This window comes from Euleptes europaea, chromosome 3 (assembly GCF_029931775.1).
Source record: "Euleptes europaea isolate rEulEur1 chromosome 3, rEulEur1.hap1, whole genome shotgun sequence".
Taxonomy (NCBI): Eukaryota; Metazoa; Chordata; class Lepidosauria; order Squamata; family Sphaerodactylidae; genus Euleptes; species Euleptes europaea.
Window position 1 is genome coordinate 113014596 of NC_079314.1, and position 12574 is coordinate 113027169.

At 46.8% G+C, this 12574-nt stretch overlaps 1 protein-coding gene across 3 annotated transcripts in view; it reads left to right on the forward strand.

Annotated features, from left to right (window-relative positions):
• SOX5 (SRY-box transcription factor 5) overlaps positions 1-12574 on the forward strand; it is a 444166-nt gene that overhangs the window by 382466 nt on the left and 49126 nt on the right. For all 3 annotated transcript variants that reach the window (XM_056846727.1, XM_056846729.1, XM_056846728.1), the window contains exon 11: positions 4373-4545. In XM_056846727.1, the coding sequence (XP_056702705.1) occupies positions 4373-4545 (173 nt within the window). The remainder of the gene's footprint in view (positions 1-4372; positions 4546-12574) is intronic.

Below are 12574 nucleotides of genomic sequence, written 5' to 3' on the forward strand. Positions count from 1 at the left end.
CTGAGGAACCGCTCTAACTGTTAGAAAATTCTTCCTAATGTCTAGATGGAAACTCTTGATTTAATTTCAACCCGTTGGTTCTGATCTGACCTTCTGGAATTTGTTGAGACTTACCTGTTTGGATATTTCACAATAATGTAAAAATATACATCTCTTGATTGCAGTGTATATATGTGTCGAGGGTGGTATCATTGCCACATACTGTGAAAAACATAGCTACAATATATTTGGCATTGTTAACAGCTATATTCCTGTACTGATTTTCTCATCCCTTGATACGTGTACAGAGGTGTCTGTTTTTTTTCCTTCACCCCCTGGAGGCTGGCAACCCTGTACACAAAGGGAGGGGGGGTTGGATTTCCAAAGGAGGCAAGAGGAACCAACTCCAGGTCTTTCCGAGCCGTTTTGAAAGCATTGTAATCACACACACACATACACACACACACACACACACCAGCAACAGCAGCCTGAAACCGTGCAGCGGTTCAAGCCTGAAACGAATCTGCCGTTGGCTCCTGTCCCCTGGAACCTTGTTAAGCCCGGAGCGCCAAGGAAACACCATCCTACATTCCCTGGCAATCGGCAGATACAATCGGCGATACACCGAGGATGCGTAATCGGACATGATTAGACAGGGCTCTTTAGAAGCAGAACGTTCATAATTGAGACAAAAGAGGGTGGGGGGAAGAAGGAGTATTAATAACACTTTCCTCCGCGCGGCAGTTAGCCATTTTATATTTCCTTTCTTTAATCTTAGTGTTTTTCAACAAATCATGGGATTTAATAGCATGTTTTGGCAGATTAGAGGATTTATGGCCCAGATGTTTTTTGTTCTAAAAATGGATTAGGGTGGTAAAGTTTGCTGGAATACATGGGACATGTTGAGGCAAGCCGGTCATTCTGCGCCTGATTAGTGCTACCCTTCTGTCTTCTCAGCCCCTCCATCTGTTACAATTCACCGACGGATCTGGTTAGATTTAGCCTCATGTCACAGACAGAAGCCCCTTTTCCGGGCAATTTCATATTACAGTTTTGAGGCGCCTTTTTAAAAAAAATTTTTTTAAAAAAAAGACTTGTCGATGCCCTGGTTCAAAAATTTTTTTTAAAAAAAAAAGACTTGTCGATGCCCTGGTTCAAAGAAGCAGAAAAGAGGGAAGAAGCAATAGGGCAGGTGGGTATGGAAACCCACGTAGATATTATCTTTCTACACCCACACCTCGAAATAAACCTGGGATCGACAATCTTTTGCAAGCTGCAAAAAGTGGGTGGGGGGAACCCCCAGGCATATCGTAATGAGTATAATCTACAGCCGGTTAGAGTTGGGGAGGGGGAAAGAAAGGGGGGGAGCGTTACACAGTGACACATTTAAAATGAGAGAAGGTTAGAGGATGCTTGCAGTGTTTTAACGGGAAATCGTTTCAGCCGCTACCACGGTTAAACCCGAGGCATGCATGTGTGGGTGTATACGCACATGTACGTGTATATGGACGCTGCAGCCAAGGGGGCTAGAGCAACTGCCCTATGAAGAGCGGTTAAAACTCTTAGGGCTGTTTAGCTTGCACAGAAGGCAGTTAAGGGGAGTAATGATAGAGGTCTATAAAATTATGCATGGTATGGAGAGAGTGGACAGGAAGAAGCTTTTGTCCAGCGAGGACATCTGCTGAAGCTGGAGGGTGAGAGATTCAAAACAGTCAAAAGGAAGTATTTCTTCACACAACGCATAGTTAAATTGTGGTACTCCCTGCCTCAGGATGTGGTGATAGCTGCCAAGAAGAAGAAGAGTTGGTTTTTATATGCCGACTTTCTCTACCACCACTTAAGGGAGACTCAAACCGGCTTTCAATCACCTTCCCTTCCCCTCCCCACAACAGACGCCCTGTGATGTAGGTGAGGCTGAGAGAATGTGACTTGCTCAAGGTCACCCAGCTGGCTTCATGTGTGGGAGTGGGAAAACAAATCCAGTTCACCAGATTAGCCTCCACCGCTCATGTGGAGGAGTGGGGAATCAAACCCGGTTCTCCAGATCAGAGTCCACCGCTCCAAGCCACCGCTCTTAACCACTACACCACGCTGGCTCCCCAACTTGGAAGGCTTCAAGAGGGGAGTGGACATGTTCATGGAGGAGAGGGCTGTCCATGGCTACTAGTCAAAATGGATACTAGTCATGATGAACACCTATTCTCTCCAGGATCAGATGAGCACACCTATTATATTAGGTGCATTGGAACACAGGCAGGACAATGCTGCTGCAGTCGTCTTGTTTTTGGGCTTCCTAAAAGGCCAAAGATTTTCTAGTCTGTTGTTTGTATTTCTACCCTGCTTTCCCTTCCCGCCAAACAAGCAGCCTACAACCTTGTCCTTTGCCATCCATTAGTTCCTAGCATCAGCTATTCAGCTGTGCTTATGGAGGTGCCAATCAGCTGCTTATTGGTTAAACCTTTCCCCAACCCTGTAGTTTCAGCCAATCCTATTTCTTCTTCTTCCTCTTTAAAGCTAATCCTCATTACCACTTCTTGTGGCACAGGGTTAAATCCAGCAGTCCTTCCTTTTGCCTGTTTTGGCTACTGTCCATTAGTCTGGTTATTGTGAGCGCTGTGGCTCAGTGGTAGAACACCTGCTTGGCATGCAGAAGGTCCCAGGTTCAATCCTCGGCATCTCCAGTTAAAGGGTCCAGGCAGCTGGTGATGTGAAAGACCTCTGCCTGAGACCCTGGAGAGTTGCTGCCAGTCTGAGTAGACAATACTGACTTTGATGGACCAAGGGTCTGATTCAGTATAAGGCAGTTTCATGTGTTCATGTGGGCACACTTGAGGGCCATGCAGCATGTATATTGACCACCGTTTAGACAGCTGAGGAAAGGGTTCGGGGAAGATAGATGTTCTGAGGTGGTGTTTCAGTGTGTGAAATAAATGCAGTCAGACCAACGGCCGGAGCACTCAACTTGCAAGCAGTGTCCTGTGTTCAAATCCCAGGCCTGCTACAGACTTGGAAGGAAATCACGTCACCCTGACCCTCCGATCTCTAAGGGTAAAATAGGAACACCAATAGCTTATAATAACAGACATGAAATAACTCATGCGTTGTTTATTTTATTTTATTTTTTGCAAACAATACATCATTTATTAGCATGATTTGATTGAGTGGTGGGAAGAATATTTAACATCCTTGAACTTAAAGAGCCTCATAATAACTCTCAAGATGCTGATATTTATTTTAGTCTTTTGAAGGAATGAATTAATTAAACCTGAGACAGTTTATACAAAAAGTAATGAAGTAATTCACCCCTAATTATTCTGTGTATTGGTTAGGAGCGGTAGACTCTAATCTGGAGAATCGGGTTTGATTCCCCACTCCTGCACATGAGCAGCAGACTCTAATCTGGTGAACCGGGTTGGTTTCCCCACTCCTCCACCTGAAGCCTGCTGGGTGACCTTGGGCTAGTCACAGTTCTCTCTGAACTCTCTCAGCCTCACCTACCTACAACATAAGAAACACAAGAAAGGCCCTGCTGGATCAGTCCAAGGCCCATCGAGTCCAGCAGTCTGTTCACACAGTGGCCAACCAGGTGCCTCTAGGAAGCCCACAAACAAGGCAACTTCAGCAGCACCATCCTGCCTGTGTTTCACAGCACCTAATATATTTGGCATGCTCCTCTGATCCTGGAGAGAATAGGTGTGCATCATGACTAGTATCCATTTTAACTAGTAGCCATGGAATACTCCTCTCCTCTTCTCCATGAACATGTCCACTCCCCTCACAAGGTGTCTGTTTTGGGAAGAAGAAGGGAAGGAGATTGTAAGCCTGTTTGATTCTCCTTAAAAAGGTAGAGAAAGTTGACATATAAAAGCCAACTCTAATAATAATAGTAATAACAGTAATACTAAGAACCAGCCTGACCTGGATTAACCCAGGATAGCCCCGTCTTGTCAGATATCAGAAGCTAAGCAAGGTCTGCCCTGGTTCTTACTTGGTTCGGAGACCCCCAAGGAAGTCCTGTGTCATTGCACAGAGGCAGGGAATGGCAAACCGCCTCTGCTTGTCTCTTGCCTTGAAAAGCCCATAGTGTGTGTGTGTGTTAAGTGCCATCAAGTCGCTTCCAACTCATGACGACCCTATGAATCAGTACCCTCCAAAATGTCCTATCTTTGACAGCCTTGCTCAGATCTTGCAAATTGAGGGCTGTGGCTTCCTTTATTGAGTCAATCCATCTCTTGTTGGGTCTTCCCATGTTCTGCTGATCATGTTCTGCTGATGAGCTGGTCTTGCATCCATTAGCCGAATCGTCTGAATGCTTGTGAAGCTAATCGCTGGCAGTGTTTCCCGGTAACTTGTGCTTCTGTTTGTGTCCCCCGCCTCCCTGCCCTCTTTCTAGATATCCTTTCCTCTATCACGTCGTCGGGTTACTTAAATGACCACGATGCGGTTACCAAGGCAATCCAGGAAGCCCGGCAGATGAAGGAGCAGCTACGGAGAGAGCAACAGGTGCTCGACGGAAAGGTGGCTGTCGCAAACAGCCTGGGCCTGAATAACTGCAGGACAGAAAAGGTCAGTCGAGGGACGTGCCTGTTGGCAGTGAGACGCCGGCTGTGATTTCATACTTTCTTCCCCCATTCTCTGTTTCCAGCCGTTTCCCTTTTTAAAATCCTGTCCCTGGTCTTCCCAAAATATAAAAATAGCCCTTGCTTCTCTGCAAGGAGGCATCGGTCTTTTATGCATGGCTGTTTCACTCGCCACCACCCCTCCGACGATGGCAGGGCTTGTTCTAGGCCGTCCTCATTCAAATGGAAGGGTTTTCCACTGGAAGATCAGGAGGGCTGGTAAGTCCTTGGGCTTTCCTTAGTCAGTGTGTGGTTCCATTTCCTCTCTAGGCTTTCCGTATTCCCAGGAGATGGGAGGGAGGTTGTTCCATTCAGCTCCACCTCCTGTGGCAGCCATTTTAGGTTTGGCTCCGCCTCCTTTGCAACCATTTTGGGAGAGCTGGTAGTATGGATTTGTCGTTGGTGTTTCATAACTGCTGTGATTTTATCATCTTGTTTATCTTGGTTTTTAATTCATTGTTGTGTGATTTTATTTGTATTTTGGGGCTTTGGTTTTTGATGAACTTTGTATCGCACTGTGAGTCCTTCAAGAGAAAGGTAGACTAAGGCCTTTTATGCATGGCTGGATGCTGGCATCTTGAAAATGCTGGGGAAACGTGCAGGGAGAGAGTGGTGTAGGGTTGCCAGCTCCAGCTTGGGAAATACCTGGAGGTTTTGGGGGTGGAGTCGGAGGAGGGAGGGGTTTGGAGAGGGGAGGGGTTTGGAGAGGTGAGGGGTTGCAGTGCCATAGAGTCCAACGGCCAAAGAGAACTGATTTCTATCGCCTGGAGATCAGTTGGAATAGCAGGAAATCTCCAGCCACCACCTGGATGTTGGCAACCTTAGCTTGGTGACCTCTGAAGGTCAGAAAATGCATGCCTAATCAAAACAAAGCCCCGAAGTAGTTGGGGGTGCATGACCGCAAGAGAAACAGCCATGCATAGAAGGTCTCAAAGTAATTTTAAATAAATAAATGGGCCAATTTTAAATCTGTTTAACTTTATCTGTGGATTCATTCGTGTGAGTGCCGATTTTTGATTTATGGGCTAATGGATAGGCCAGTTGCCGAAGGCCAGCTGCCGAATTTCATTGCTGAGAAAGAATATGAACCCAGACCTAAAGCAAATCCCAAGCCCGCACAAAATTCTGTTGGTGATAACAGCTGTGAGAAGTACTGGTTTTAATACAGCATTTACTTCCTTTCTACGTTATGGCTGCAAACTGCTGTCTTCTCATAGAAGGGCAGTATATCAGTGTGTGTGACACTTCCTAGGGTTTTCTTTTCTCTCTCCTCTTTGAGCCTCTCCCATGAATTTTCACACTCCTGCTTTCCTCTCCCCCTCACTGAGGGCGCGAATAGACTCACCGCTGCCTTTCTCTGCCACGTTTGTAGCACTGGAAATAAGAGGTTATCAGCTTGGCCAGGAGTCGTTCGTGAAAGAACTTTGACAGGGAACCGTTTGTTGCATCAGCTTTTCTCCAGCTTACCTGGGCCTCTTTGGAATGTATTATTACAATTGTATTATTACAATGTAATAATAATAATAATAATGTATTATTATTGTATTATTACAATAATCGATTACTTCTGTCTAACCTGAAAACTCATCCGATCCTCCCTGCAAAAACGTTGTGAGCCAAACAGCGTTGTCCACAAGGATTCCCCTTTCCCTAATTGTTCCTCGGTGGAATTTGATCGATGGGAACAGCGAAAATATGCAGTAATGCGTGCCTGCATACAAACAAACTCAGCCTTACACTGAGTCCAGCCATCTAGCAGAGAATTGTCTGCTCTGTCTGGCAGCAGCTCTGCAAGACTTGGGGCAAAAAAAGGATCTTTCCCAAACTCTTGTGACCTGAGATGCTACCCAAGAACTTTTCCCTCTCTCAGTTTTCTAACATCTTGTTACCTTGTGCTCAGATAATATTTTAAAGGCTTTGTTTTTTGATCTGTCTAACAGATCAGCCTGCATATCCCTCCATGTACATTGTGGCTTATTTTTTGTATATTGCCACTGTCAGCTCTAGCAAAATTGTAAGTTATACATTGGCTTAAAGCCGTAGACAGAGGCACAGTAGTAAGCCAGGGAAAGGTCCTGACTCAGTGGTAGAGCATCAGTTTTACATGCAGAAGGTCACAGGTTTGGTCCCCGGCATTTCCAGTTTAAAGAAATTCAGAAAGAAGGGCTGGAAAGCTCAGGTAGCCACTGCTCAAGGCCAGTTCACATGGGGCACTAGGGTAGCAGGGGCCAAGACATGAGAGGAGGAAACAGGCATGGCTTGTGGTCTTTGGCTTCCACATCAGGTCCAAAGTAGGCTGCAAATCCTCTCTTCAGTCCCTCCACTTGGAGCCAGCAGGGGCGGCACAGAAAGGGGTAAATCTCCACCCCACCAATACATACATGCACACTCATTCCACTGCCAAGCAGCTCAGAGACAGGCTGTAGAAGAGGGGCTGAGGAACAGCCATGGTGGAGGTACTCCTACCCTTGTACATACTGCCACCACTTAGTTATATTCCTATGAGTGCTTGTAGGGGAAAAGCCAGAGTTCAGCATAAGAAAGGTCCCTGGATCAGTCACCTGCTAAAGGATTGTAGATATAGGCCTTTTATGCATGGCTGTTTCCCTCACAGTCACCCCTCCGACAACTTTGGGTCTTTGTTTTGATTGTGCATGCTGTTTCCGACCATCTGAGGTCGCCTCGCTCTCCCCCTATGTTTCCCCTCGTTTTGCCCGTGTTTTCAAATTCGTGATAAAACAGGTCCCTGAAAATGCAGGCAAAACACAGGGAAATGCAGGGGGAGAGCGAGGCGGTTGGAAACGGCGTTCATAGGGTTGCCAGGTCCCCCCTCTCCTCCGGCCGGAGGCTATTTGGCTGATATCGGGATTACAAGGGGCCTTATACCTCTTAGTTTGAGTGGTAAAGCGGCCCTTTACCACTCAAACTGAGAGTATGAGTGATATAAGGCCCCTCGCAAGGCGGCACTTCCAGTATTACACTCGCGGGCAGAGGGGTAAATGGCCGGGGGTTTGCCCGCCACCAGCGGGCACCTGGCAACCCTAGGCGTGCACAATCAAAACAAAGACCCAAAGTTTTCGGAGGGGTGACGGCGAGTGAATCAGCTATGCATAAAAGGCCACTCAGACAGGGTTGTTGAGATAAATTCTCTTGACTCCTCTGTACCCAGTTTCTCCCTGAAATCCAGGAATGCATTTCTTCTCCTCTTGTTAGGGATTTGAAGTCTGTTTCTAATCAGTTCCGTTTTGATCAAAGAGAGATTGGACGACTGGAGGGGCAGGAAGGGAAGTTCTGCAAAAAAAATTCAGTTTTGCTCTGTAGATGCTCAGAGGCAGGCAGTGGGCGAAAACGCACGGTCGCTTTAGCCTCCTTTATTCCCTCTTTCAGCCAGGATTCAACCAGGATCGAACGCACATTCGGCGAAAAGCATGTGTTCGATCCTGGCTGAATCCTGGCTGAAACGGAATAAAGGAGGCTAAAGCGACCGTGCGTTTTCGCCCAGTGTCTTCCCAAACCGTCCTACCCTCCTGCTAGAGCTCCACCTGGTGGTGTGTGATATAAATCAGTTGCGAAGGCTGAAGTTACAAACGTTTGCGTTGGTTTTTCTACAAAGAGAACAGAAAGAGGAAGTCCATCTTTTAAAACAGGAAGAAGAGTATGACAGGAATCGATGGCTGCATCTTAAAAAGTGACTGTTGGAAAAAGAAATCCCCTTCCCCGTAACAACGCTACTGGGAAAGCCCTGTGACTGAGACCTTGGAGAACTGTTTCCTGTCAATTTCTATGTGACTTTTTTTTATACCACTTTTATGTCAGAGGTCTATAAAATTATGCATGGTATGGAGAGAGTGGACAGGGAGAAGCTTTTCTCCTTCTCCCATAATACCAGAATGAGGGGTCATCTGCTGAAGCTGGAGGGTGAGAGATTCAAAACAGATAAAAGGAAGTAATTCTTCACGCAACGCATAGTTAAATTGTAGAACTCCCTGCCCCAGGATATGGTGATGGCTGCCAACTTCGAAGGCTTTAAGAGGGGAGTGGACATGTTCATGGAGGAGAGGGGTATTCATGGCTACTAGTAAAAATGGATACTAGTCTTGATGCATCCCTATTCTCTCCAGAATCAGAGGAGCGTGCCTATTATATTGGGTGCTGTGGAACACAGGCAGGATGGTGCTGCTGCAGTCGTCTTGTCTGTGGGCTTCCTAGAGGCACCTGGTTGGCCACTGTGTGAACAGACTGCTGGACTTGATGGACCTTGGTCTGATCCAGCAGGGCTTTTCTTATGTTCTTATGACCCCAGGTCACTAGTTACTATTATGAGCAAAGTGCCTTCTCTGTTCATTAGATGTTACACTTAACGGGGGGCAGCTGCTGGAGATGAAGGATTATTGTGTGCTATGATGTCATGGCATTCCTCATTTCCATACCTTTCCCTTCCCCTCCCCAAAACAGACACCCTGTGAGGTAGGTGGGGCTGAGAGAGTGTGACTAGCCCAAGGCCACCCAGCTGACCTCATGTGTAGGAGTGGGGAATCCAACCCAGTTCTCCAGATCAGAGTCCACTGCTCCAAACCACCACTGTTAACCACTACATCATGAGATTAGGCCATATCATGCCACCTTTCCTCCCCCTCTCTTAAATACCCTTTAGATTAGGGGGAACGTTTTCTAGGTGAGAAAGCACTGGGGGCAGTTTTCGCCATTAGGCGGCCTCCTAAGCCGTTACGGCTCGAGAACACCCCTTTTTTGTTGTTGAGATATGTCACCCTTTAGGTGGCATATCTCTCATGCAACCCTATGCATGAATTTTTGGTTCCGGGCAGAGGTTTTGGTGGGGCCGAAACCTCCTTAGGAGGCAGTGCCGTTGCATTGTCTCCTAAGCCCGGTGCAGGTACTCCCCTCAGGAATGCACAGTAAGGGTATTGGGGGGGGGGCTTTTGTTTCAGAGGGGGAAGCAAGAGCACGGGGGTGGGGGACAGAAGAGTGTGTGTCGATGGCCTTGCAAACTGAAGAGCCCCAGAAAGGAGGCCTGGGGGGCAGAGGATAGTAACGCGCAGGGAGAAACTGGAATGTCAGGTACAAGACGAAGTGATCACAAGCACAAAGGAATTTATATTCAAATATTTAAGCATTCTTGAAAGGATGCTCGGAGCAGAAATTCCTTTTTTCTCCGCTCCCCATGTAGAAATGACTTTAACACTCAGCCAGATGCTAATGCAAAGTGACTCGAGCTATTCCTTGCAAGCATAGCTAAATTGCTGTTATTTGTTAAGCGCATTGAATTCAGCTGTGGATACAGCAGTTGGTTGCATTCAGAAAGCATCTGTATCTTTCTCGTCTCTCTCTCTCTCCTTCCCTCCCCACGCTGTTTTTTTTTAATCCTCCAAAGCAGAGACAAGTCTACCTATCTCTCCTCCTCTCCTTCCCCCCCCCCCGTGTTAGCTGGGAATTGTCAAGTGACAACCGACCAAATCCTTTTGGACAGGAACCCTTCATCCCGCCTCGGATAGACTTGCAGGAGCGGGGGCCTTGCGGTTGGGATCAGGGAGCCCATTAAAAGCACTTTGATGGTATGGAAATTCATCTTCATGAAGCAGGCCAGGCCCCAAAGCAGCCCGCTGTTTAGCTGTGGTTACAGATCAGTCATTCTCTTCGGAGGGCAGTAATTGTGCTGACGGCTACGCGAGGCAAGGGAAGTACATAAAATAATCCAGGGCCCTCCGCCGTGGCACTGCAAGTTAATCTTCTTTAATACAGATCAGCTGTTGTTCTAACACATGACTTTGCGCCGGGCCCCGGTGACTTCGCCGCAGCCTTTTTGATTAAGTAACGGGAGCTCCGGCTGTCATCTGGGTTCAGTTTAGGCGGCCGCTTTTTTTCGGCTGTCAGCCTCCGTCTTCCCCACCACCACCACCACCCTCTTGTCTCCCCTGCTCATTTCGTCCCTTCATCTTGTAGCAGGGGTGAAAAGGAGAAGGGGGAAGAGAGATCCTCTTTCAGGGTTATGTGGGGAGCGCGTGGTATGGGCTTGCCACCGGATTCCCTCCAAAGTAAAAAAAGAAATCACCAAAGTGAAGCTAGAGGTAGCTGCTTTGGGTGAAAGCATCTGAGGAATGCTGAGGTCAAGCAAGCACAGATTCAATACTGGATTTTGTTTGGGAGAAAGGGCAGATATCCCCTTTGAGAACCCTCAGAAAAACCCAGATGTAGGTGGCTGAGCGGCTCCCTCCGGAACCTGATGGACCGTTAGAATCATAGAGTTGGAAGGGACCACCAGGGTCATCTAGTCCAACCCCCTGCACAATGCAGGAAATTCACAACTAACTAACCACAAACCCCCCAGTGACCCCCTACTCCACACCCTGAAAATGGTTTGTTTGTTTTAAAAAAACCTCCAGGATCCCTGGCCAATCTGGCCTGGAGGAGAATTGCTTCCTCAGCCCAAAGTGGAGATTGGCAGTACCCTGGGCATGTAAGAAGGGGCCACGAGAGCCAACCGCTGATGCAAACCTTCCTGCCCTCCCTCTCATGATCTGCCGAAGGTAATTGAATCAGCATTGCTGTCCGATGGCCATCTAGCCTCTGCTTAAAAAGCTCCCAAGAAGGAGAGCCCACCACCTCCCGAGGAAGCCTGTACCACTGAGGAACCGCTCTAACTGTCAGGAAGTTCTTCCATATGTTTAGCTGGAAACTCTTTTTAATTTCAACCCGTTGGTTCTGGTCTGACCTTCTGGGGCAACAGGAAACAACTCAGCCCCATCCTCTATATGATAGCCCTTCAAATACTTGAAGATATAATAAGGTTGCCAATCTCCAGGTGGGGCCTGCCCTGGAGATCTCCCAGAATTACAGCTGATCTCCAGATGACAGAGATCAGTTTCCCTGTAGAAAATGGCTACTTTGGAGGGTAGACTGTATGGCATTATACCCTGCTGAGGTCCCTCCCCTACCCAGATAGGGTTGCCAGCTCCATAGTTAAATTATGAAACTCCCTGCCCAAGGATGTGGTGATGGCCGCCAACTTGGAAGGCTTTAAGAGGGGAGTGGACATGTTCATGGACGAGAGGGCTATCCATGGCCACTAGTCAAAATGGATATTAGTCATGATGCAGGCCTATTCTCTCCAGGATCAGAGGAGCATGCTGAATATATTAGATGCTGTGAAACACAGGCAGGATAATTCTGCTGCAGTTGTCTTGTTTGTGGGCTTCCTGGAGGCACCTGGTTGGCCACTGTATGAACAGACTGCTGGACTTGATTGGCCTTTGTCTGATCCAGTATGGCCTTTTTATGTTCTTATGTCCCTAAGAAAAATATAGCCAAGGGATGTGGAGCTGTCTCCTATTGTACATGCCCAGTTTGGAAGTAATTCCTTTGCAGAGAAGAGCAAGTGAATAAAACCTGTCTTAAGTTTTCCCAAGCTCTGTTCACTAGGCATACTGGGGTTGGTGGGGGGGCTTTTCATTTTATATGCGCACACACATGCAAACACATAATAAATGCAGCTTGGATTGAAACCTATTTTAATTGAAGAAGCAATAAAAAATATTTTTAACATGTCTTTACTTTCCTTGGAAGAGTTTCAACCAGAGAGAGAAACATGTGCATGGCGTGTGTTTTTCTGCTTTCTTGGAAACCTGGGGACACAGGCGTATTTATAATTGTCACCTCCAGTTAATTATAACTTGATACTTGGTGTATCTCAACGCTAACTTTTAAAAAAGAAAAGAAAAATCTTGCTCCAATAGCACCGATTAACATCCAGAGAGAACAATGCTTGAGCACCATTAGAAATATGTAACCTTGCCCTTTATATAGCTGAGAATCACCTATTTTTCCATACTGTTTACAAAGATTTCTAAGCAATTCAAAAGTTAGTATACTTTCAAGGCTGTGCGTGGTTTAGAAATTGTGCAAATGTACATATATTTCCTTCAATTGCTTCACTTATTTTGTTTCATCCAGCAGTCAGG